At 41.9% G+C, this 24,754-nt stretch overlaps 5 protein-coding genes across 7 annotated transcripts in view; 4 read left to right on the top strand and 1 right to left on the bottom strand.

The window, feature by feature from the left end:
• fra (neogenin protein frazzled) overlaps nt 1-23,879 on the top strand; it is a 40,526-nt gene extending 16,647 nt beyond the window's left edge. The window contains exons 2-10 of one of the 3 annotated variants that reach the window (XM_017171544.3): nt 15,955-17,157; nt 17,877-18,522; nt 19,109-19,391; nt 19,447-19,656; nt 19,713-21,043; nt 21,106-21,353; nt 21,420-21,600; nt 22,492-22,628; nt 22,697-23,879. In XM_017171544.3, coding sequence (XP_017027033.1) covers nt 15,955-17,157; nt 17,877-18,522; nt 19,109-19,391; nt 19,447-19,656; nt 19,713-21,043; nt 21,106-21,353; nt 21,420-21,600; nt 22,492-22,628; nt 22,697-22,926 — 4,469 coding nt within the window. In that variant the 3' untranslated portion in view covers nt 22,927-23,879. Of the gene's footprint in view, nt 1-15,954; nt 17,158-17,849; nt 18,523-19,108; nt 19,392-19,446; nt 19,657-19,712; nt 21,044-21,105; nt 21,354-21,419; nt 21,601-22,491; nt 22,629-22,696 lie in introns of all 3 variants that reach the window. The other 2 variants (XM_017171545.3, XM_017171543.3) reach the window with 2 other exon arrangements.
• LOC138927980 (uncharacterized) lies at nt 1,256-1,951 on the top strand. Its single transcript, XM_070283839.1, has 2 exons — nt 1,256-1,633; nt 1,695-1,951. The coding sequence occupies exons 1-2, from the start codon at nt 1,256-1,258 to the stop codon at nt 1,872-1,874; spliced, it is 558 nt and encodes a 185-aa protein (XP_070139940.1). The 3' UTR covers nt 1,875-1,951.
• LOC108077905 (uncharacterized) lies at nt 2,364-4,049 on the top strand. The gene is made up of 3 exons (XM_017171443.2): nt 2,364-2,744; nt 2,804-2,954; nt 3,997-4,049. The coding sequence occupies exons 1-3, from the start codon at nt 2,364-2,366 to the stop codon at nt 4,047-4,049; spliced, it is 585 nt and encodes a 194-aa protein (XP_017026932.2).
• Nucleotides 21,833-22,457, top strand: LOC108077998 (uncharacterized). Its single transcript, XM_017171552.3, has one exon. The coding sequence runs from the start codon at nt 21,967-21,969 to the stop codon at nt 22,411-22,413; it is 447 nt and encodes a 148-aa protein (XP_017027041.1). The 5' UTR covers nt 21,833-21,966; the 3' UTR covers nt 22,414-22,457.
• A 52-nt stretch (nt 23,880-23,931) lies between the features above and the next one.
• LOC108077933 (uncharacterized) lies at nt 23,932-24,740 on the bottom strand. The gene is made up of 3 exons (XM_017171471.2): nt 24,502-24,740; nt 24,236-24,403; nt 23,932-24,120 (listed from the first exon to the last, which is right to left on the bottom strand). Exons 1-3 carry the CDS (start codon nt 24,736-24,738, stop codon nt 23,968-23,970), a joined length of 558 nt encoding a protein of 185 aa, XP_017026960.2. The 5' UTR covers nt 24,739-24,740; the 3' UTR covers nt 23,932-23,967.
• Between the last annotated feature and the right edge of the window lie 14 nt (nt 24,741-24,754).

Raw genomic sequence — 24,754 nt, 5'->3', positions numbered from 1 at the left:
AATTTCCGCTTAATTTTGGTTTAATTGTGCAGTTTGTTTAAATACACATTTGGAGAGTTGAAAAAGGGCAAACTTTCCACTCGAAATCCTTGTCACTTGACTTGGACAAATTGAACTTGACTCCTGGTGGGATCCCTCGAGAATCGCCAGCTGGTATTTGAAACATCTGTCGATGTATTCGATGTTTTCTTCATTTCTTGGGGGGTGTGGTCTTTGAAATGTGCGCTAAAGAACCATTCAAAACATGCCCAAGCGATTGTAAAATGCTAATAATAATTGAAAAAACTCGCCTCTACTCAAAAGTCTATGAGATAGATGGGCACTTCCTGTAGGAGGTAACGCATATGCTTTCGATAAATCATAAATTTATATTCTCCAGCACTCTTTGACACTACGATTTATACCCGATTCTTGGGAGCGGCCCTCTTTTTTTTTTATGCGGCAGATGTCGGGGGGCCAAGAAAACATCAAACGAGAGGCCCTGGAAAATGCGTGCACTACGGCCGCATCAGACTGTGAAATTCATGGATCAATTTGAAAGTTTAACAACTGGCCATTAGCACTGGGAAGAACTATTCCTCATTTCCAAACGCTCGCTCTCATTTCGCTTTTGCGGCCATAAAATATGAAACATGAAATGAAATCCATAATTTTACTGCCTGGGGATTACGGATTGTCAAAGCGCAGCGATGCATAAGTTCATAAGGGCGGCGGCGGTGGATGGAAAAACCCGGAAAACAAGAGAAATACATATATGGAAAACTAGAAAACAGAGGCAAAAAGGGATATTTACAAACTGTGGCACACGTGCCTACCGAAAACCCTCCCTTCGGAAAGGGAAATTGGCATAGGGCCCGGCTCATTATGAGTCTCGGAAAATGCACTTTAATCTCTCAGACAGTGAATCACCCTGACTAGACTGGGCGACTGGAAAACTGGGATTTATCCGACTATAATGTTGGAAAGAATGAAATGGCTAAAGTGGATAAAAATTGCTATTTAATAATCAATTATTCCTTGTATATTATTTGTATATAAAAACTATCAAATATTTCTGTAATAGGGTATTTTTTATATCCAGTACCCTACATCTGCTAATCGCAGTATAACTATTTGAATAATTAGGCTAGATAACATTATAATATAGCCTAATTACTCAAGTTGATATACCCCACAAATGAGGCTCATTAAAATGATATTTGAAATTTTTGTTCATTGATACTCAACATCATACAGTCTAACGAACTTTATAGTCATGAGGTTCCTGTGTATCGCTGGCCTGGTATTGGCCCTTAGTGTCCCATTATTGGGAGATTTACTAACACGTCACACGAACATAAAGTGTGAAACTAAGGACACATCGTATCTGGAAGTAGAGTTTTGCCGGTTAAAGGTCTTGGGACGTGGCATTATCGGGGCTAATGTTCATTTAAAAATGCTGCAACTGCCCATCAAATCGGTGACCATTAATTACGGCGTTTGGCGGAAGCTTTCGGGATATCATCCCTTCTTGTTCAATGTCTCTGTGGACTTTTGTCGCTATCTGAGGCACCCAAATCCCGGAAACGTATTTCACTATTTCTACAGGGCCTTGATGCCGTATACGAATATGAATTACACTTGTCCTATAACAGTAAGTAAGAGTTCACTTCATCTGTTTGATTTTTCCTCAATGTTATCCTTTTTCCAACTAGAGTGACTTAATTCTAAAGGACTTTGTCTTGGAAGATAAAATGTTCTCAAAATTTCCCGTTCCCAGCGGCAGTTATATGTTTTCCATCAAATTATTAGGCGCAGGAGTATGGAAGGGATCGATTTATTCCTATATGGACCTGTATGTTGACAATAATAAAACAATTCAAAAGAATCACTAAAAATAAAACTATAAACTGATCCGCTTACATAAAATATTTGTTCCGGTTTAAACGCTGGTCAGAAGAGACATAAATGTGATCACAAAATCTGATTAATAAACATATAATTTACAGTTTATCCAAAGTAATTTTGATTATATAAAACAGATATTAAATAAGCTTTTAAAATGAAAAGATAAACACCTACTGTATAGAATGCAAACCCTAAATACTTTTAACAAAGAACTAAAAATTTATAAAATTAACATTTTATTAACTATCGAATCTTATTATAATTAATAAAACCATTTGACAAATATAAGCTGACTTACTCTAAATAAGATATTATTAAATGGATCGTAAAGATTTTAAAGCAAAATGTTTCTAGTCACAATAAAGCAATAGATGATCAGCCTATTCAAATCGGAAATAAATTGCTTAATAATTGCACGTGTTTCTGACTGCAAAACAATTCATCCGACTAAATAATAGTTTCATCATCATTTCGCCATGAAGTTCGTGGCGGTCAGAGTTCTGGCCTTAGTTTTTGTTACTCTGGAGTGTAGTGGAGATATTAAAACCCGACACACGAACATAAAGTGCGAGACTTTAGACAAATCTGTCTTGGAGTTTCCTGTGTGTCGGCTTAAAGTCCTAGGACGTGGCATCATCGGAGCAAGTGCGCACTTGAAGTTTCGGAAACTGCCATTAAGAAGTATTTTGATTAACTTGAGCAGCTGGAAAAGAGTGTCGGGATACCAACCGTTCCTCTTTAATGTCACCGTGGACTTTTGTCGCTACATAAAGCATCCGAACCCTCTGAATTTTTTCCACTATTTTTATTTAGGCATTAGGACCTTTATCAATTTAAATCACACCTGCCCTTATAACGTATGTATGAGTACTCTTCTATTTGATTAAATTACTCTAAATGTATTTTATCTTAATAGCACGACATTATCCTGAAGGACTTTGTTCTAAACGATAAAATGTTTGCCAAAGTTCCATTTCCCAAGGATAGTTACATGTTCAGCATTAAATTCGCAACCAATGGGGTATGGACAGGCATTATTAATTCATATTTGGACATTAATGTGGACGGTAACCCAAATATATATTTTTAAGCTGCATTTTTAATAGCTTAAAAAATGTAAAATAAATATAGTTCAAAAACAAACAAAGATCTAAGTTAATAAACCAAATAAAGTTTATATTTTGTTAAAGGAATACTGACAAATTTAATCAAAACAAAAAAGGATAAGCAATCTTCTTCTTTATTAGCTCAAAGTGAATTAAACATCAAATCGAAATTTCTTCAATATGTTTGTTTTCTGCTTGAGATAAATCCACTTAAGTCAGGCCAAGGCAATGGCCTCAGTTCCTAAAACAAATGCTGTGCAAAAACTTTGAACAAAAGATAAGAATTTAATTCCTCATACCTCAAACCAAATATACACATAGATGAAAATTCGTTTTAAGGGGGTGAAAAGTTTGTTTTTCTCCTTGGCAAACTGCAAAACGATTTTTCTAAAACGTTCGGACAGCTCGAGGCGGAAAAAGTGCGTAATAACACTGGTGAGCAAAACTGATGGTTAAGAGAAACGGAAGCTGTAAGCCATGATAGAATTATACAAGGTAGTCCACTCGACTGCCGAAGTCGTTCGGGTTTTGGTCCATTAATGTCAGTGCATGGCCTGCTTGTCGAACTGAAAGGTTGTGTGTGGACGGTTTTTTTTTTCAGAGCTTTAACCCTTAAGTGGCCAAGAAAAAAATTACATTTACATACGTAGATGAGGTTTCGCATGGAGGTCTGATGAAACCATCATCGACATTTAAAAACAAAATAAATCAACTCGAATTTATATTTATTATTTTATTATATGTATTATTATTTATTATTTATTTTAAGATACGCATATACTTTGGAATTAAGAGCTTAAACAAGAGAATGGCTGTTAAACAACAAAAACAAAGAATTATGTCAAATTCAAAACTTATAAATATAAAATTATAAACAATACAACTCTTGTCATAACTAAGGAAACTTTTAGCCCCATGCACCGTGTACGGGTTAATCGAAGCACTATGTTGCCATTTCACTCACACTAACTATTGAATGCTATTTCACTCGCACTTACATCAGGGGACTATGATTTTGCCGAGTGGACTACCTTGTATAATTCTATCATGCTGTAAGCTATTGTTCTTTAATTTAATATTGTTTGTTTTTGGAAGCTGGTCACACAGTATGGGACAGTGTGGCCTTTTGGTTTATTTTATTGCATATATTGATCTAATGGTCCCACTTTTTTCTATATTGGAGGAAATAATTAAAAAGTTATTTCTGATTTGTAAAAAAAATTAATTTATACAGAGAAAAGTTATTTTTTTCTATTATTTGTTCTTATTTTTTATAAAATAAAGGACCCTATCCTGGCTGTTTGGTGTACATGGCTGGTTTACATTTACAATTTCATAATGCAAAAGTTTCACTGCGCAACAAGCCACGTCCTCGTTGTCGCTGGATGCCAAAGGACAAAGAAAAGGCAACGCTGGCAGCGGAAAAGCGCTCAACTTAGCCCAGCTTAGCGACTTGCTTGGGGCGAGGAAAACATTGGGGGGAAAAATGCTGGGCAAAAACGGGGGAGTCACTGGGCGAAAAGTGAGCCCCAGCATGTGGCCAAAGTCATTTGCCAGAGCAAGTGAAAAATGCCGCTCAGAAACCAATGAACTCTGGGTGCGGGCCTGTGAGTATATGGGCTTTATGGGCGGAATGGGAAACGGAAGACGTCGGGGCGGCCATTTTGTTAGACAACTGCGACGTCGTCGGCGGCCATTTTGCAAATGGCAGCAACAGGAAGAAGCCGAGGCCCCAGAAATGCCCCCACATCATGTGTCAAATTAAAGGCAAATGAAATGATATATGCGTCCGAGGAAATTTCCCAGGTGGCACCGCCACGAAAACCATTTGATTGCTGCAATTAAATGGAATGGATGTGGATGTGGATGAAGCCGCTCCCAAGAATCCCTATTTCTTTCCGGTCATGCAAAAAACTCGTTTGTCCTCGAATAATTGGACATTCTCCGGGTTAGATGGCGAGTAAAATTCAATTGGAGCTTCGTTTGCCCAGCAATCAAGCAACTCTTTTATGCGCTGACTCTGGCTAAGCCCTAAGTAAACTTCATGCCACAAAAGAAAAGCAGACAAAACCGGACAGATGAGCAGATACAGGGAAGGTTCGATAAGGAAAACATTGACCTAGGAAATTAAATAAATTCTTAAATAAATACTTAATCATTAGAGTATTTTGATTAAGCACACGTTTAGAAAACTAATGGTTCCTAGGCTCCCTCACTGCCGTCATTAATTTCCTTAACTTGACTTTTCTGTACGTCCCCTGGCCGCAGTTGGAGTTACCGAAGTTTGCCTGTGTGTGGCGCGTGCCTGGGCCAAGTTATTGACCGATAGTTGTGCCTGCTAACTGGCGACGCTTAGACCGGACAGTTGTCGTCGTCGTCGTCGTTTGTCGGTTTGCTTTAATTAAAACATCACATACGGACCACGGACTTGGGAGCCACGAATGCCCACACACAGCCACATCCACTTCCACTGCAGACAACCTGAGACACGGTCTTAGCGCAGAGTAAGCCGCTTAAGTTGCCCTTTCCTCGCGACTGTCGACCGTCGTGTTTCGTAATTATGCTAAAGCCCCAATGATCCGACCTTTTCCCTTACCGGCAGAGGCAATCTTATCACGGCCGATCGGCGGTGAATGCGTGGAAATTGATTTATAATTTCCAATGGCAGCCGCTCTTTGACACACTTCGATAGAGCTATCAATATGGCGGCAGAGGCAGCTTTTGTACCGCCCAGCCTTGCACATAGAAGGTATTGTACATAAATACATATATCATATCTTATCGGGCCTGTAATCGAGCACCATTTATCGATTTCCATGTAACCGGGGCGAGGTGGGTGGAGAAGTGTTAACATAAAAGAACATTGAGGTTATGCTAGCTATATTGCATTTAGTCTCAATTTATTCGGGGAATATCAATTACTAATTTGAGTTTTTTCATTCTTTTCTTTTCAGGTAAAATATATGTAGAGTTTGTATTAAGTAGTTTATTAAGATATATAAAGTAAGGCTGAGATGGGTAATGATAAGTGAGAATAACATAAACTTTTAGCAACTTTCTTTAAGTTAACAACTTTAGGCGACTTTAGCAACTTTGACAACTGATATTTAACTTCATACGACTTTAGTAGATTTCTTAACAATTTAATTAAATAACTCCGGAAAAACACGACTGCTCCTTACAACTTCTCTCAGCGACTGACTCTCTTCCCCTCTCGTCACTCTGCAACTCCCGCTCTTGGACTCGCTGCTCTCATGATCGGCTGATTGCCATTCGCAACGACGCAAAATGTGTACTCGCTGCCAGACTGTACCTCAACACCTTACATATATGTTCCCGGGAAAGCTATGGAATCGGTTTTATAGAGGATTTTTCGAAGGAAAGAATATTGTTTGGTTGTATTCTTAGATTTTAGCTACCTTTCTTTTGGTTTTTATGTAATCTTCTTGATTTAATCTATATAAATCATGACAGGAAGACAAGTACTTCCACATCCAAAGGTCTTCAGTAAGCTGAAAGTCCCTGTAAAAGGCTGATATATGTACATTGTAACAATCAGAGCTCAAATAGTAATCAAAATACTCTCCAATTTCGTATTTTATAATTCCACATTTTATGCTCGTTGCTTGGGTAATCTGCGAGTCGAGTGAACTTGATCCTTCTTCTGGTTAAATACATATATTTTCCAAACGATTTTCCATTTAATCTCCGCTCAACTGCAGCTGCAACATCATCATCAACATCATTATTATTATCATCGACATTGGAGGGATCCATTGAGGCACAAACTCATTGAAACTGACGCGTCATAAACTGCTGAAGGCTTAACTCTCCGCTCCGTATTCAATGGATTTCTTTTTGTGCGCCTTGGAAAACTCCCTCCTAGGTTAGGGAAAACAAAAGCTCCACGTTGAAAGGATGAAATGGTGGAGAGCAGAGACAAGAATGCGGAGAACTCAATAAGCTGCTCAGAACCTGAACATTGATTGAAATCGAAGACGGTAACGAGTAAACGTGGAGTGACACAACTTGAATTGAATGATGGCCATAATGGCCAAGGCGATGATGATGATGACGAAGATATGCGGCATCCGAAGCCAACTTGCTGGATTTGAAGCCACTTTTGCGGATGGAATTTGTAGTTCACAACTTTAGTTTAGTTAGTTTCGCAGTCGCAACAGTGGAAATTGAATAAAACATGAAGTTTGAGAAGGCACAGAAGAATGCTTACTGCATTCCTGGAAATGCCTTTGTAGCCCAAGAAGTTGGCATTGCCTACCTCTGGCTAGATAAAATTTTAATTAACTTGAGGAATGAATCAAGGCCTCCATCACCATCTTCTTGTTCGCCTTGTTTACCTCCAAAAGTAAACGAAAGTCAAGCCAAGATTTTCTGTTTGGCAAACGCTGAAAACCCGCGTTTATTACTAGGTTTAAGCCTTATTATAGCCCGGAGCAAATTAGCTGCAAACTCTGGGAAGAAACCCATCTAGCATTTCTTGGGAATCTGCAGGCAAAGTGTTGTTGCTAGACTCGTCTCGTTTTCTGTATGCAGAGCCAGTTTTTTGTAAAGAAGCTGCTCAGGCTGCCTCTCCTCCTTTGGTAGAAGAACAATATGGAATAGTTTATTTTTAATGCCACCATATCTAGACATCTACATATCCTACAAAGTCTATACACGCAAAACTAACAAGAACAAAAAGAAAATCATGCAAAAAAGAAATCTCTTCTGCATAATAAAATTTGTTGTCCTGAAATGAAGTGGCGCAAACCCTTAGATGATTATCGGATTGGTGTAGACAGCTTTATGGCAACGAACACACTTGTATATCTCCTGTAATTTGAGTACTTCATTGCCAGGACAAAAGAGGAATATCTCCTGCTGCTGCTCCTCCTCCTTCTTGCAGCTCCTTTATTTAGTTTTGCGCAGGATTTTTTTGTGTGTTGCGTTGCTGAAATTTCAGGGGCAAAAACTCCAAGGAAACAACACAAAACCTTTTGTAAGAGTGCGGTGTGCGGCATGTTTACAACCTCCGAGGGGGAAAAACTACTTTTCTCCCGCCTTTGCTTCTACTCCTGCTTTATTTACAGATGGAGGCGTTCTCCAAGGGGCTCGAAATGGCCCAGAACAAGCCCATAAATTAGCAGCCAAACCGCAATAGCTCAATGACAAAGCGAACAACAGAGTGAGAGACAGACAGTCCGAAGAAGAGTTGCATTTTGGCAGGATGGGAATGAAAATGGGGTTGGTACTGACACATAAATCCCAGCCCCGGGGCCATTAGGTGTTTGATGGCTGCTTGTAATTAGCATAATTGAAATGTAACCACAGGAACCGGGGTGAGCCAAAGTCATCAATTTGATTGCCTTTTCGTGGCCATTGAACTGAACTGGCAAATGTCAATCCCGAGCAGATAAAAAACTCTCGTTGAGTCAAAATCAAAGCTCACCCCACTTCCCCCCGAAAATGTCCATTGATGTTTTCACTTGATGCGACAATTTCCATGAACCTGCCAGGCAGACAGGCCAGGCTAAATTTAGAGACATCTCTTGCGGGTTGGGGTTCCTCACTCGCACACTCTCTAATAGAAACCCCAGGAGCCGGAGGAGGCGCTGGAGCGTTGTTACTTGGGGGTTGAAGGCTTCTAACACAGCACCTAATGGCCAAGCAGACGTTTATAATTATATTTGTGCAGCATTTCGGACTTGTGTGCTACGGCTGTCTGGCCTAAATGTATATCCTGCTCTGCGGCTTTGACTTTATCCTGTTGCCTTTAAATGGGAATCTCTGCAGCTCTTCAAAGTCACGGCCCTCCTCGGTTTCTCTTTTTTCTTTTCTCGTCGCGTCCACTCAACATAAAAGGTTTCAAGCCTCTGGGCAGATTTTCACTTAATTTTTTCTTTTTCTATAACAGTCTGGCCTTTTGCTGACGCGACGAGAAAAGTGAAAAAGTGTCGCCATAAGGTGTTAATCAAGGCAATGAAAGCGACAATCAATCGAGAGGGAAACCATCACATCAAGGTGAAAATTGGTCTGTACCTTAAAGGGAAGAAGATAAAACTGATTTTGAGACTTCGGAATTATATAAACAAATAAGGAAACATTTTTCTGAAACTCTTTTGGCATCAAGTAAACCAATTAATCCTCAAAACAGCAAGAAGCTCATTTATAAGATACATATATTTTACTAAGTTTAAAGAGGAATATTTAAAACTTTTACAAAATTTCCTCCGCGTAAATTCTAAACTCCTTTTTAAATATTTAACTTAACTTGCTCTTCTCCACTTTCAGTTTAATTTATACTTCTAACTAAACTAGATAAGGTATTAAAACGGACCTTAACCCTATGCAAAATTTGTAAAATTTAAATGGAATCATTACAGAGAGGGTTCCCTCCGCTTTAATCTCCAGCTTGCAAATTAAATATTCATTAAATTTGGTTTCCTTACTTTATTTTTCCTGGGGTAACAGTGAGCAATGCGAATTTCCTTTTTCCTTTGGGGGACTCCCCCAATAAAATACTCACCAAGTGGAGGAATTGATCGGGGTTAAGGGGGAAAGGGACTCCGTGGTAAATTCACACGCACGTGGGAGGTGAAGTGGAAGAGTGGAAGAGGAAAGGGGTCACTGCAGTCGCTGTCGATGCAGTTTCCGTTCGCAGCATTTTATTTATTTTTCTTTTTCAGTTTTTTTTTTTTTTTTTTGCATACATTTGCGTTTTCCTTCTTATTTTGCGGGCATTTCCTTTTGTTGGAGGAGGAGAAAGGGGAAAAGTGGGAGTTGGAAGTGAACTAACCAAACGGAAAATCAACATTGGCAAGCCAATCGATGGCGGACGGATGCCCAGGTCTGCGCCAGTCGCCGGAGCCCCATCGCGTCCCCAACGCAGAAGTTGCTGCTGCATTTGATATTGCTTGTGCTGCTGCTGCTGCTGCTGCAACTTGGGGCAATATTGCAGTGGCGAGTGCAGCCTGCGGCCATTTTCCGAGTCGCGTGAGCGGGCGATGCACATTCCGATAGTGGGGCAAAATGCAAATGCGGCCAACTGCTGCGAAAGCCCAAAGATATTGGCTAGCGATTTTCGGGTTAGTCTACCCAGTGAACTAGAACTTCAAGGAGGTATGCTGGTTGGTTTAGTCAAGTCAATAGTTTAATAATATTTTAAAATAATTTATCTATTCTGCTTTTTGATAGTTTGCAACATTATTTAGGTCCTTCACAAACGGACCCGTAAAAGAACAGCATCTCAATATTTCACTTAAACCACATAAAAAGCAACTTTGTGAACAACTGAGGGAACAATTGTGTGAGCAACTGAGTTTGTAATTTAGGAAGAAAATGAGAAAGTAACTAAGGAAATAAGTAGACAATTATGTAGCAACTGAGGATGAACTTGAGAAACCAAACAAGAAAGCAAATGAGCAACTGATTGAACAAGGAAACCACTAAGACTGAGCAAAAGTGCTTTTCGATCATTAAAATGTAACCAACTAGGCTTCTTCCCGACAAAAAAGAACCCTTTACCCAACCCATATTTACAGGGTATCTGCTGGTCCATACCCCCAGGTGTTATCCTGCTTCCCATCTCGTTTCGCTGCTCCTTGCCTTGCTGCGTCATTCGGGAAACACGTACACCCGCATTTGGCTTATTGGCACATTTAACCCTTAGTTTGCGAGCTGTGCATAAATTTGGCTAGCGATAAGGCGACCAGGCAGGCCAGGACAGGAGTCGACCGGGCCGGTCGGAGCATCAGTTTCTGGTCTCGGCCTGCCCAATTTAACCTTAAAAGGTGCTACCATTAGCTGCCTCTAATGGCCTCTCCCCCTCTTCGTTGCTTCCCACTGATCGTGGCCCGGTGATATGCGAATTTTTGTGGCTTTTTGTTTGGCGCTTTTTGTCTCTTAAAATATTTGCTGTTGCCTCGAAAATCGCCTGACTGGCAAATGGAAATTTCTGCCTAATTGTGCGCGTCTCTTGCGTGCCTCCTTTTAGGGAGTTTTCTCTTTTTGGCCATATGCTAATTTGATTGGCTTCGCTGCACAGACTCCGACTTTTGATTGGAAATTATGCGAGTATGGGAAAATGTATAAAAAAACATGCGTAAGATTTTCCCAGGCCAAAAAAAAAAGGAAATCATTAGCAGTTGCAGCCAGTTGAGCCAGTTTTTAAATAAAAGGCCACAGGCTAGGAGACATAAAATATGGCTAAATGATGATTGATTTGTTAAAAAATAAAATATTACACAACAAAATATAACAAGAAAGAAAGTTGTCTACGGGAAAACCGAATTTATTAACGATCATAATTTTTATGATCACTTTTTGTTGGGAAAATAAAGAATTATTAATAAGCCAAAACAACATTTATTTCAATTGGGAATTTTATTTAATTAAAATGTAAATTTTTTAAAATGTAATAAAAATATTTTGTTGTCCTACGGACATGGCTTAATCAACTCGGCTGATGATGCTGATACAGGGTATATTTTATATAGTGTATAGGGTCTCAAATGACTCTCACAAAGTTTTTAAAATACCCTCAAATGACATAAAAAATAAAATATATTTAATTAATCAAATAATTCTTTAGAGAAAATGTATAAAATATAAGATTTGTTCTTTGTTTTGATGCCCTTAACTGACAATCTTTTGGTATCTCAAAATTGAACACACTTGACTTTAGCTTTCCTACTTGCTTCTAATATTTTTTTAAAATATTTATAAATAATCCTTTTTTTTTAGCGTGCATCATTTTTCACCTCTGCTGTCTTGTCATGTGTTTCTTCGGCAGACATTTTTCACTAGACCAATGTTTACAAAGTCTTTTCCTTCGGACTGCTAATTTTTTATCGACCAACAAACTGCAATTTGCATATGGCAAATGCAAGGAGTTGTTTGCCTGTTTTTTCGCTTCTTTTTTTTTTTTGTTTTTGAGAAGGAGCCGGAGAAACTGTCGCCATTTAAGCCTGCTCCTCCTTTGGGCTTTTATCGTCTGCAAATGAAAAATCGTAAAATATGCAAATTCATTGGAATATCATAAATATTCATGCTGGCAAGAGCTAAATGGACTGATTCCCCCACTCTCTCCCTCGATTTTGGATCACTTTTGACTCGCAACAAAGTGCATCAAATTCATTTTTTTTTCTTGTTTGTATTTTTAATTTTTTTTTTTTTTGTTCCTTTTTGTTTGCTGTTAATCTTATGTAAATGCCTGCTGCGTGACTGGTCGAGTTGATTTTGTAGGTCCGCTACAACAATTAAACTCAATTAAGGCATTTTTCCCCATTTCTCCTTCCTCGCTGGCGCGGCGGAGAGTTGCCCATTTTTAAAGTGGAATTTCTAGGAAAACGAACGCACAAATCTGACTAAATTATAATTGTTTAATTTGATTCAATGAACGCGTTCAGCGTAATTACGGGAAATGGCAAACTCAATTGAAAAACAAAATTTGTACAAAATGTTTACTCAATTAAAGCGAATCATTTTCCGTTCTTTTTTTTTTGCAGAGCTGTTAAAGCAACTTTAAAATTGTGTTTATATTATTTTTTTTAATTTGCCCGCCAACAAAAAGGGTAGAAAAAACCCAATATTGCTTGGGGTTTGGGGCTGTTGAGTCGGGTGAGCAATACAAATAACGCAAAAAGGGTTTTTGTTTTGTTTCTGGTTCCTGGTTTTCTGTGTTCTTGCTGAAGCAGACAAAGGCCACAACAGTTTTACAAAATGTATAAAAAAACAAAAAAACAGCACCATGTTCGTTCAGAGAAAGTGCCACCAACCGAGCTGCAGTTGCAAGCTGAAAATATTCCTTGATATCCTGGTGCAATGCCTAGGCTCTAGAGGCCTGACTGTATTTAATGGCAGACGAATTTGCATGCACCAAGGATTGCATTTGCATAAAACGTCCAAGGGAAAATTTGTAATTGCCATGCACTTTGGTTTGAAGCAGGCCAGGCAAAAAATGTGGAAACTAGAATTGCATTCTTGTGAGTGAGAAATATATATAAAAGTGGCTAGATATGAGATAAAATAGCAAGCATATTTTGTAGTGTGGCATAATAACTAGCTTTGAATATAAAACTTGTATTTTAACTCTAAAAAAAGCTTTGACTTTGCTTACATTTTCTGAAAAACTGTGCCTGCAGAGTATGGTCAGAGAAATTCTTTGTTAATCACCGATTTAAACCAAAGAGTGAGTAGGAGAGTCCGCAAATAATATTGCATTTAATTAAATTAAAGCCAAAAGAATGATTCCAAATTAATTGCGCTTTCATGAAGCCAGAAAACACAAATTAATATCTCGGTGCAATTAGCGTTTTAATGAAATGCCACTTCAAATCGAGTCTTTTTTGTATATAATTGGTTCAATTTATTAATTATACATTATGGATTTTTTACAAACGAATGCGTGGGTGTGTGGAATTTCCCCCATTTCCCCGCCCTCGTGTCATAATTAAAACTATACGATTGATAACCAGAGATGCAGCAAACAGACGACGACGACGACGACGGGCACTAAAAACCGAAAATGAAAGAGAAAAATAAAATCAATTGACACAATTTTTTTGGAAGCCAGCCGGATGATAACCTCTTTCCCATTGGCGGACTTTCGAAATTGTATCCATCCCGGCGGCGGCGGCGGCGGTGGCGGCGTCTCTGCTATCTCTATGTCCCTCCCTTTCTCTATTTATCTCGGCTGCCAAAGAAGCGCACAATAAAAATCAATTCGGGCAATAAAGTTTTTAATTGGATTCAGCTCCCTGCTGCCTGGCCGTAAAAAACGCTGGATTGTAACAAGATGTCTCCATTCGATTTAGAGCCGAATGCCAGCTTTAACGGCTCGAAATGATCTCCTGCATAATTATTTAATATTCTAAAAAAGTACTTGGAATAAACAGCAACCCCGTAACGCATATAATGCGGGTCTCTGTCCCGAAATTGAGCTGTATATTTACTATATATATATAAAAAAGTGTCAGTAGAAGGGGTGAAAAGTGCAGGTAGCCATTGAAATTAAACTGCAGCTGCCTGGAAAGTGAATTCATCCGAATCCTCAAAACGAAACTCTAGATTTCTTTCAGCTGAGGAGTTCACCTTGAAAACGGGTCAGCAAACGTCCATCAAACGACAGCTGACAGTTGAGGGTTTAAAAAGGGGAATAATATATATAAAGGAGATATAGTAAATTATATGGATCAATTACTCGCTCGTTTCTTGTGTTTATGCAGGCAGGTCTGTCTTAACAGCTCCTAAAAGCTGGCTATAAAACACAGGTACACAGGAGAGCGAGGAAGTGTTTAAAAAAAAAACAAACACTTTCATCAAGTGAAATGTGGTAAAACAGTTGAGGTTCTTGCTCCACCCAGATCAAAACCAAGACCAAGACCGAGACCCCCGAAAAGCAATAACCATAAAAGCCACACGTCGAGACTCAAATGTTCAAATAAAAATTGAAATACAAGGCGCACACTCACTCACTCAGTCTCACTCGGGAGCGGTGCCTAGCAGGTCCAGTGAGTAGTTTACCCTAATAGAGTTGGGTCGGGTTAATATGGCTAAGGCCAACAACTGCACACGGTTCGCATAACTCTGGTTAAAGTTTGAAGCGCGACGGAGGCGGAAACAAAGCGAATAAATTGCAGGCATACCTACTTATCCACGAGTCTTGCCCAGAAATTCAGGCAAGGAGTGGAGCGTGAGTTCACGTCCGGTCAGTGGGCACAAAATGCGGTTCCTACTGGCCGGTGGCTGGAGAAAAATGGAAATGAGAGCTAGCAGGTGCACTCAGAATTCTGCACTCTGCATCCTTGTACTTTGGAGGCAGCCCGAATTGAATTGAAATGTAATGTAATGTGTAATTCATGATGCCAAAGTCATTTGCACAGCTGGATAAATCTTGTAAATTAAGTCATCATTCGAGCAGCATCCCCCAGGAATCACTTAACCTATAGGCTTCTTTTAAACTCTGGCTGGTTTTTCCGGGCCTTTCTCGATGCCTAATTAAGGCTGCTCCTATTTTATACATAATTTATGCTGTAAAGTCAGTGATGAGCGCGGAAATTAAGGGTGGGATTCTGTTTTTATTTATGTTTGGAATACACAGGGATGCAAAATGAAATAGGTAAAGATATAGTACCCTAAAAAAGCTAAATAGGATTTATTTTTATTAAATATTATTACGTTTTTACAAGTTTAAAAGTTTATAGAGTTCTCATCTGCTTTATATAATCCCAATAAACCCACTTAAACGGGACAAGGGCAAAAGGAGAAGCAGATCAGTAAACTTTTCACATTTTCAACATGTTTAACTGAAAATATTTATAAAATTTATATTTAATATATAAATTATAGTCACTAATTATAGTTAATAATCCTAAAATACCCATCTTAGCTTTTAATAACCCAAAAGTGCCAGAGCCTCTTCTAGATTGTGAAAATGGTTCTACCTATTTAAACCTTATCCCCCGCATCGGCTCATCCCTTTGAGGATACCGAGCACAACGAGTTCCTTGCGATACTCGATTTTTCTTTCAGGCATGTTAGGTTATTCATTGGCAGGCATCTCCATCTCGTCCACCCAACACCCCCGCCGAGTCGGGGCCAAAGTGGAAATGCAAATATTTGCGTGCCTCCGGCAACCCCTTTGCTTTCGAGCCCCGCTCCTCCGGCTGCTGCTGCTGCTGCATTCCGGCCGAGAGGGAGTTGGCCTTTGTAGCTTCAATTATTCAGGCATGTTTACAAGTTGACAGATTGCAGAAGCTGCCGGTTCTCGAGTGGAGGCACACGCCGGTAAACTGGGGGGTTAACTTGAGCATAAGCCTCGATTCAGGCAAGAATACACGGTGAAAAAGGGCAAGGAATGGTTTTATGGGAAAAATCCTGGTATTTTATATATTCATCATTTAGGTTGTAAAGTTTTTCTTGCAGTTTATTAATTTTCCAACTCTCTCTCCTTCCATTTCAGCCCTCTCGTTCACCTTGGAGCCGCAGGATGCCGTGGTGCCCGAGGGCCACTCAGTGCTGCTGCAGTGCTCGGGCAGTGCCACCCTGGGACGCGGAGCCAAGGGAAAGGCCAACTCGCCCGCTCCCGTGACTATACGGTGGCGAGGACCCGATGGCCAGGACCTGGTCATAGTGGGTGACACGTTGCGAACGCAGTTGAAGAACGGATCCCTGTACATCAGCTCTGTGGAGGAGAATCGTGGATTGACGGGCGCCTATCAGTGTCTGTTGAGTGCCGACGGCGTGGGCAGTGTGCTCAGTCGTCCGGCTCTGGTGGCCATTGCCCGGCAGCCGGATCTGAATCAAGACTTTCTGGAGACCTATCTTTTGCCCGGACAGACGGCCTACTTCCGGTGTATGGTGGGTGAATCCAGTTGGCAGGAGGGTGTCAAGCACACAGTGCAGTGGTTCAAGGATGACCTGCCGCTGCCGCTGGACAAGCTGCGCATGGTGGTCCTGCCCAACGGAGCCCTGGAGATTGATGAGGTCAATGCGGCGGACCGCGGCTCCTACCAATGCAACGTCACCTCCGGCAGCCTGTCCCGGCTGAGCAGCAAGACCAATCTGAACATCAAGAAGGGCACCGAGCCGGGGGCGGAGAATGCAGTGGCGCCCTCGTTTCTCGTGGGACCTTCACCCAAAACTGTGCGCGAGGGCGACACGGTCACCCTGGACTGTGTGGCCAACGGAGTGCCCAAGCCGCAGATTAAATGGCTGCGCAATGGTGTGGACTTGGATCTTAACGATCTGGATTCGCGCTTCTCCATCATTGGAACTGGCTCGCTGCAAATCTCCAGCGCCGAGGACATAGATTCAGGGAACTACCAGTGCCGGGCTAGCAATACTGTGGACTCTTTGGATGCCCAGGCCACAATGCAGGTCCAGGAGCCGCCCAAGTTCATCAAGGCGCCCAAGGATACCACCGCTCATGAGAAAGACGAACCAGAGCTGAAGTGCGACATCTGGGGTAAGCCCAAGCCCACCATTAAGTGGCTGAAGAACGGTGATCTCATCACGCCCAACGACTACATGCAACTGGTGGATGGTCACAACTTGAAGATCCTGGGCCTGCTCAACTCCGATGCCGGAATGTTCCAGTGCGTGGGCACCAATGCCGCCGGCAGTGTCCATGCTGCAGCCCGTCTGCGGGTGGTGCCACAAGGAGGTGAGTAGAATCCCTGAAATCCCTGGTAGTAAGTAGTCCGTAGCTCTCTCAGTGTCCAGTATCTGTCCAGCTTCTGCAATTGGCGCTGCTCTGTCTCTCTGGCTCTCTAAAGCCTCTCTGTAAAATGACCCAACGAAATTTTATGGCTAACTATTACAAACCCGATTAACTAGACTTCACTTGTACAAAAAAAATTCCCTTCATTTATTATCCTGCTTTTGTAACATAATATTTCTTTGTATGTGTCTATGTGTGTATTGTTTGTATATATATTATATATAAATTATATTAATCAAGTTAATTTATTGCCAATTATGGAAATCTCTTTTGTGGCAAAAAAATACGTTATTTAATACAAAAAAATAACAAAGTCCCAGTTTAAAATATATAAATTTGAATAAAAGTAGTTTTTCCTCTTCTTTATTATTAAGTATATCATAAAACCCCACAATTACCCATCATAAATTATTAATTAACTGTTTAATAGTCTATGAGCCACAAAAGAAATTTCTATAAATTACAAAAAGGATTAATCCTTTTGTCATACATTTTATTAATTTCGAATATTATTTATTAACTTTATTGTTTATTTTCGTTTGTTCTTTCTTTTTTCTTTATCCCTGCCTCATTTCCATTCGACATCACCACCCCACAAACCATATCCCTCATCCCTTCAAATCCCAATCCCAAAGTGAAAATCAAAAAACGTAAAAACCAAGGCCAGTCCACCAAATCCCTGCAGACCTTAGACAATCCCACCAAGCGACGCAAACCATTTAATTCTGGTGAGCAGCTGCGTACCAAGTCCGGTGGCAGTCTCCGCTTTTCAAACGAAGACGATGACGATGACCTGGACAACGACGACGACGACGATTCTAGTACGACTCGCATAAGGATGCAACCGCTCAACGATCGCCGGTTTGAGATTATGAACGCAGCGAGTGCTCTGAGGAAGGAGAGTGCCCAGAGTTACGAGGACGATGACGACAATGACGATAACTATGACGATGACGATCCCGCGGCCATTGCTGCTGCCCAGGCGGCGTACAAGAAAGGCGAGGATCCACAGAAAATACTGGACAACTGGCAGGAGAGCAAGATCAAGAAATCCCAGCAGCAGCAGCAAAAAAAATCCTTCCCTGCTTCCCCAGATTCCCCCGAACAGGATTCCAGTGCAGCAAGTTCCTCCGGTGCCGGTAAACCCCTAAGCAGTGGACTCCAAGCCAGGCTGCCCAGCCAGCCGCGTGATCTTGTGGCCCAGATAGTGAAGCCACGCTTTGTGACCCTCAGCTGGGTGGAGCCCCTCCAGAATGCCGGCGAAGTGGTCTACTACACGGTCTTCTACAAGATGAACAACAGCGAGAGGTGAGTGAAATCGAATGTAATATTGGTATGCGCTTCATTAACCCGGAAATTAGCAGAGATTAAACCCATTTGCATAGTTTGCCAATCGCCTAATAGCTGGGTTCATCTCGTCAGCCAAGCGGAAATGATTTCGCATTCAATTCAATAGGAATGTCTGCCTGTCTGGCTGGCATCCTGTGGTTGCTTCCTGACCACCAATTACTCAGGGAACTCAATTTCAGGCAAAAGCAAAATGTCCTGGAGTAGTAGATGAGGAAGTCAATTAATGTCTAAAGATATTAAAGCATTTATGATTACATTTAGAACCAAAAACCGGAATATACTCTCCTATATCTTTAAGAAAATTTCGTATTTATATTAACATAGCTAAAATAAAGGATTCGTATTAACTTCCTGTTGGATAAGAACATTTCATTTCTCTTCACTTATATTTTTGCTTGAATTTTCCAAGCTGAAATTATATTTTTACTCGCTTTCATGCTAAATTTTATTCAGAAACTGCAAATTATGTATGGCTATTACGCATCTTATTACTATATTGTCTCTGAAGTCCCTCATATAAATAATTAATAAAAACTATTTCCAGGGAACAAAAAATGGTTACCAAATCGCATGACGATCAACAGGTCAACATTCAGTCTCTATTGCCAGGCAGAACCTACCAGTTCCGTGTGGTGGCCAATACAAATTTCGGCAGCGGTGAATCCTCTGCTCCACTGGAGGTCAGCACGCAGCCGGAGGTGAACATTGCTGGGCCACCGCGCAGCTTCGAGGGCTATGCCCGCAGTCACAAGGAGATTTATGTGCGTTGGGAGGAGCCGGCAGTGACCAATGGGGAGATACTCAAGTATCGCGTTTACTATTCAGAGGTGAGATTGAAACACTTTTGTGTCCTTCAAATATACTCAATTTTAATCCTTACAGAACGATAGCGGCGCTGATTTGTATCACGACAGCACCACCATGTTTGCCTTGCTCACAGAGCTGCGTCCACACACGGACTATGTGATCTCGGTGGTGCCCTTCAATAGGAATGGAATGGGGGATCCGTCGTCGGAGATTCGGGTGAAGACATTCTCTTCCACGCCCTCAGAGCCGCCCAATAATGTCACCCTAGAAGTAACCAGCTCAAGCGTAAGTATATAAACAAAAATTATAAACAAAAGCTTATAGTAATTACCTTTAAACAGTCTATAACTGTGCATTGGGAGCCACCGGCGGAGGAGGATCGTAATGGACAAATAACTGGCTACAAGATTCGCTATCGCAAGTACAAGGACGCTCCCCAGGTGAAGAGCACACCGGCAAATATTCGTTACTTCGAGCTGAGCAGCCTGGATCGCAATGCCGAGTACCAGGTGAAGATTGCGGCCATGACGGTCAACGGTTCGGGACCCTTTACAGAGTGGCATCGTGCCAACACCCTGGAAAACGATCTCGACGAGACCCAGGTGCCGGGCAAACCGATTTGGATTAATATTCACCCAGGAGCAGACAACATAGCGCTCCACTGGGGTCCCCCGCAGCAGCCGGAGATCAAGATACGTAACTACGTGCTGGGCTGGGGTCGCGGCATTCCCGATGAGAACACCATCGAACTGAAGGAAACGGAACGCTATCATATTCTCAAGAACCTGGAACCCAATATGGAATATGTGGTTTCCTTGCGGGCGCGAAACGTTAAGGGTGACGGCGTACCCATCTACGATAACATAAAGACCCGCGACGAGGAGCCTGTGGATGCACCCACGCCGCTGGAGGTGCCTGTGGGACTGCGCGCCATCACCATGTCCAGCTCCTCCATTGTGGTCTACTGGATTGACACGATGCTGAACAAGAACCAGCATGTGACGGACAATCGTCACTACACGGTCAGCTATGGCATCACGGGATCCAGTCGGTATCGCTACCATAACACCACCGATCTCAACTGCATGATCAACGATCTGCGGCCCAATACGCAGTACGAATTTGCCGTGAAGGTAGTGAAGGGTCGCCGGGAGTCGTCCTGGTCCATGTCCGTGCTGAACCAGACGCATCAAAATGTGCCGGTTACGCCGCCCCGCGAGGTCACTGTACGCCTGGACGAGCAAAATCCGCCCACAGTTATCATCCAGTGGATGCCGCCAAAGCACACAGTGGGTCAGATCACTGGCTATAACATTTACTACACCACGGACACCACAAAGCGAGACAGGGACTGGTCCATAGAGGCTTTTGCCGGAGAGGAAACCTCGCTGATGCTGCCTAATCTAAAGCCCTACACCACCTATTACTTCAAGGTGCAGGCACGGACAACCAAGGGCAACAACAATGCTCCATTCTCGGCGCTGGTGTCTTACACCACCAGTGCGGCGGTCATAATGCAGGAGGCGGACACCATAGCCAAGGGAATTGACAACGAGAAGCTGCTGTACATCATTGTAGGAGCCACTGCTGTGGTGTTAGTGGTGGTGCTCTTGGGTATACTGCTGCTCTGCCGGCGCAAGCCGCAATCTTCGCCTGAGCATACCAAGAAGAGGTGGGACCACCTAGCTTAACCCATGATATGTTTACTTATTTCTATGTTTACTTCGCTTTCAGTTACCAAAAGAACAATGTTGGGGTACCAAAGCCACCAGATCTCTGGATACACCATGACCAAATGGAGCTGAAAAACATCGACAAGGGCTTGCACACCGTGACGCCTGTTTGCAGCGATGGAGCTTCTAGCAGCGGTGCTCTGACTCTGCCACGTTCGGTGGTTCACAGCGAATACGAGGTGGAGACACCAGTTCCACCTCATGTGACCAATTCGTTAGACAAGCGTTCCTACGTGCCGGGTTATATGAGTGAGTAGCAGCAGGAGAAGCAGCCGAAGCAGGCCTATAACTACATTATCTGTATTCCCTTCACAGCCACCTCGATGAACGGAACAATGGAGCGACCGCAGTATCCACGCACTCAATACAGCCACCAGAACCGTTCCCACATGACCATGGAGGCAGGCCTGTCCCAGCAGAGCCTCACCCAGCCGCAGAGCAGCTCGATGGCCCAGACGCCTGAGCATCCCTACGGCGGCTACGATGCCAATTTCTGGTGAGTTAAATGGGGGGTAGAAAAGGGAATAAATCGATGTCAACATCGAATCCTTCTATTTTGGTAGATCCATCGATTCTGTTTTGAAAGAATCGATGTGCCTTAAACTATAAATAAGCTTGTTTTTACCTGGAAAAACGAGTGGTTAATGGAACTTGATTGATATATCGAAAAATATCGATGCATAATCGATTTTTCCCGCTCTAGTGGGCGGTGCTTTCGTTTTCAGCTTTTTGACAGTTTGGTGCTAGACATTCAACAAAATTCAACAAAAAAAGGTCCCCTCGATTTTATTTTCTATTTTAATTTTTGTTTTCTTTTGGCAAAACCGTAAGCTGCTGTTAACAGCCAGACTTAGAAGCTAGAATGTGTTCGCGGACACGTTGGGGGCGGATCGATCCCAGCATCCAGGTCACATTGGTGCATGGGACGACGGGCAGAGTGATCAGGCTTAATCGGACAACGCTGCCGCGACGGGTGGAAAGGCAGCTGCTGCTTATGGCATCGACGTCGCCGTTTCTCAACTTTATGAACAAGTTCCGCTTGGACGAGATACTGATAAACCATCATTACAAGGGCGTCTACAGCATGCGCACCGCGGCCACCGTTACCGAGCTGGCGGCCTACACGTGGAACGCCATGTCCGTTGCCGATCGCCAGCCATACGTCCGGCTGGCCCGGAAGGCGCATCTGATCCAGCAGGCGCGGCAGCTGCACTTTCTGGGCACCTGTAGCCGGCCGGTGATAAAGCGGGGTTCCCTCTGTCCCATTGTTGTTCAAAGCAGTCTCGGCGAAATGTTGGCCCTGGGCTAGGAGCATTTTGAAAAGTCTTTTAATAAATCTATTCTTCTTTCTAACTGTTGCGTGCTTTGCTTCGTTTTTGTATTCCAGCAATGCGGGCAACGGAGCAGCTGGCGGCAATGGCTGTGTGTCCACCATTGAGAGTGCCAAGCGCGGGCATCCGCTGAAGAGTTTCAGTGTCCCGGGACCACCGCCCACAGGCGGAGCCACGCCCATTAACAAGCACAGTGAGTAGACCATATACACTTGGAGCTCTCTTGATTTTCCTTACTAAAATTAACATTTTTTTGCACAGCCCCTGCAGTCACAATACGTCCACAAAACCAATCGCCCTACAAGAAGCCATCGTTCTCGGCAGCCACACCGAATCGCCTGCAAAGCGGCGGCTCGGTGGCCCACTCAACCGATGAGATTCAAAGACTGGCCCCCAGCACATCCACCGAGGAGCTCAACCAGGAGATGGCCAATCTGGAGGGGCTGATGAAGGATCTAAGCGCCATCACGGCGAACGAATTCGAGTGTTAACCGGCTGAAAGTATTAGTCATCGTCAAACAATAGATGTTACTTGTTTTTTAGTTTCTGTTTTTTTGTATATTGAGTTAACTCGAATTTGTGAACCGCAACCGACTTGAATTGAGTTAAGTTACCTTACCCGGTGGGAGGTCCGTTTAGTTTTTAGTTAATCAAATGTGCGATATATTAATGTAAATACGAACGAAGCCGCCATATACGTTTTGTAAGTCTAGATACCCACATTCATACCTATAAATATAGCAGCTAAGCCTAGTTAATTATCGTATAAGGAAGGGAGAGTGTAAAAACGAGGAAATGGAACAGATTTCAACGAAGAAGAGGAGCCTTCACTGTGCAGGATATCTGTCTCTGAACTGCCACACACCATATTTCATACTTACCACACACACTTGCATCAGCATCTTAATTTCGTAGTCTAAGTCCAACATACATATGCCATTCTATATACATAGGCGAACTAAGCTAAGTTTCATACTAGTAAAGACCCTAAGAACGTATTTCTACTGCTACTTACTATATAATCCCCACAAACAATCAAAAACAATTCGATCTAGACTTGCGCCTCTTAAAGTGTTCTCTCCCCTGTTTGTTTTTATCCCCTCACAATCATGCATGACTTGGATACGTGCCATTCAAACACCAGCCCCACGCAATTACTTAAGCCATAAAGTCAAGTTATAGACTGTAAGCCAGCAAAGCATTTACGATTTCAACTAAATACTATTGATTAATGCCACAAAATAAACTTTTTTAAAAGATTTTGATGTGTTCAAAATGTTAATTGCCAAGAAAGTTTAATAATTTTATGCGTTGTTCGTCATGGAACGCTCTCTGTATTCAACAATGCTTTGCACAATAATCTCATTACACTCAGCAATAAAAAAAAAACAAATGCAGAGGGAAATGCATTTGAAAATTGTGAAATTTTAATGTGTATCGAACGTCAAACTTTGTAATCAAAAGTGAAATTTGCTAAATATATAAAGAATATGTGAAAGGAAATAACTACAGGGTTTACTTTAAATTTTTTACTAAGGTTCATCGCGTTCAAAGAACATGGTAACCTGAACCCTCCAGACCTTGTCGGTGGCAAAACGCAGTTCTATTTTGTAGTTGCCCTGCGGCAAGGGCAGGTTTTTCAGGAATTCATCATTAAACTCCAGATTATCCAAAATGATGTCGTGCTATATAAACAAAGGAGAAAACATATATATTTTTACCCTTGCAGGCTATTTAGTCAGAAGTTTGCAAGGCAGTGAAGGAGCCATCTCTGACCTTCCTTTCTTGTTTTATACTCACATCGTAGGGACAAGTGTGATTTAAATTGGACTTGGTCATAATGGCATTGATAACGAGTCCTTGGAAAGATAGGACGTTGGAGTTTCCCAGGAGCTGGCAGAAATTCGTGCTGACATTATATAAAAATGGTCGGAATCCATTGTAGCGACGATATATGCTCCAATTAATCTGAAAGATTAAATAATTTATAATATAATAATCAAATAATTTATAAAATAAATCTATATTTTAAAGGAAAAATTAAAGAAGAATAGCTTGCTCCTCACCCAACAATTGTTCACCGGCAGTTGTAAGAGTTTCAAATACATTTCCGCACCCGCTCGTCCTCTGCCCAGTAAATTGAGCCTACACTTGGTGAAAATGGCGAAGGATTCGTTGAAGGATAGGCACTGCATGTTGGTAAATCTGGACTTTGACCGCCGACCATCGCTTATCCTGAATTCGCTGCTTAAAAAAATAGCTGCTGCTATCAGAAGCCATCTCAGGGACACAAGTGCTACCATCTCTGCCGAACGACTA

Source organism: Drosophila kikkawai, chromosome 2R, assembly GCF_030179895.1.
Source record: "Drosophila kikkawai strain 14028-0561.14 chromosome 2R, DkikHiC1v2, whole genome shotgun sequence".
Taxonomy (NCBI): domain Eukaryota; kingdom Metazoa; phylum Arthropoda; class Insecta; order Diptera; family Drosophilidae; genus Drosophila; species Drosophila kikkawai.
This window is presented reverse-complemented; position numbering and strand designations above follow the sequence as displayed.

Excerpts from the sequence above, each read along its gene's own strand:
- LOC138927980 (XM_070283839.1), top strand. The coding sequence starts at position 1,256 with ATGAGGTTCCTGTGTATCGCTGGCCTGGTATTGGCCCTTAGTGTCCCA. Across the intron at positions 1,634-1,694 it reads ATTACACTTGTCCTATAACA|AGTGACTTAATTCTAAAGGA; the intron begins GTAAGTAAGAGT and ends TTTTCCAACTAG.
- LOC108077905 (XM_017171443.2), top strand. The coding sequence starts at position 2,364 with ATGAAGTTCGTGGCGGTCAGAGTTCTGGCCTTAGTTTTTGTTACTCTG. Across the intron at positions 2,745-2,803 it reads ATCACACCTGCCCTTATAAC|CACGACATTATCCTGAAGGA; the intron begins GTATGTATGAGT and ends TTATCTTAATAG. Across the intron at positions 2,955-3,996 it reads TTTGGACATTAATGTGGACG|GGGACTATGATTTTGCCGAG; the intron begins GTAACCCAAATA and ends CACTTACATCAG.
- LOC108077998 (XM_017171552.3), top strand. The coding sequence starts at position 21,967 with ATGTGTTCGCGGACACGTTGGGGGCGGATCGATCCCAGCATCCAGGTC.
- LOC108077933 (XM_017171471.2), bottom strand. The coding sequence starts at position 24,738 with ATGGTAGCACTTGTGTCCCTGAGATGGCTTCTGATAGCAGCAGCTATT. Across the intron at positions 24,404-24,501 it reads TGCCGGTGAACAATTGTTGG|ATTAATTGGAGCATATATCG; the intron begins GTGAGGAGCAAG and ends TTAATCTTTCAG. Across the intron at positions 24,121-24,235 it reads ATCACACTTGTCCCTACGAT|CACGACATCATTTTGGATAA; the intron begins GTGAGTATAAAA and ends TTGTTTATATAG.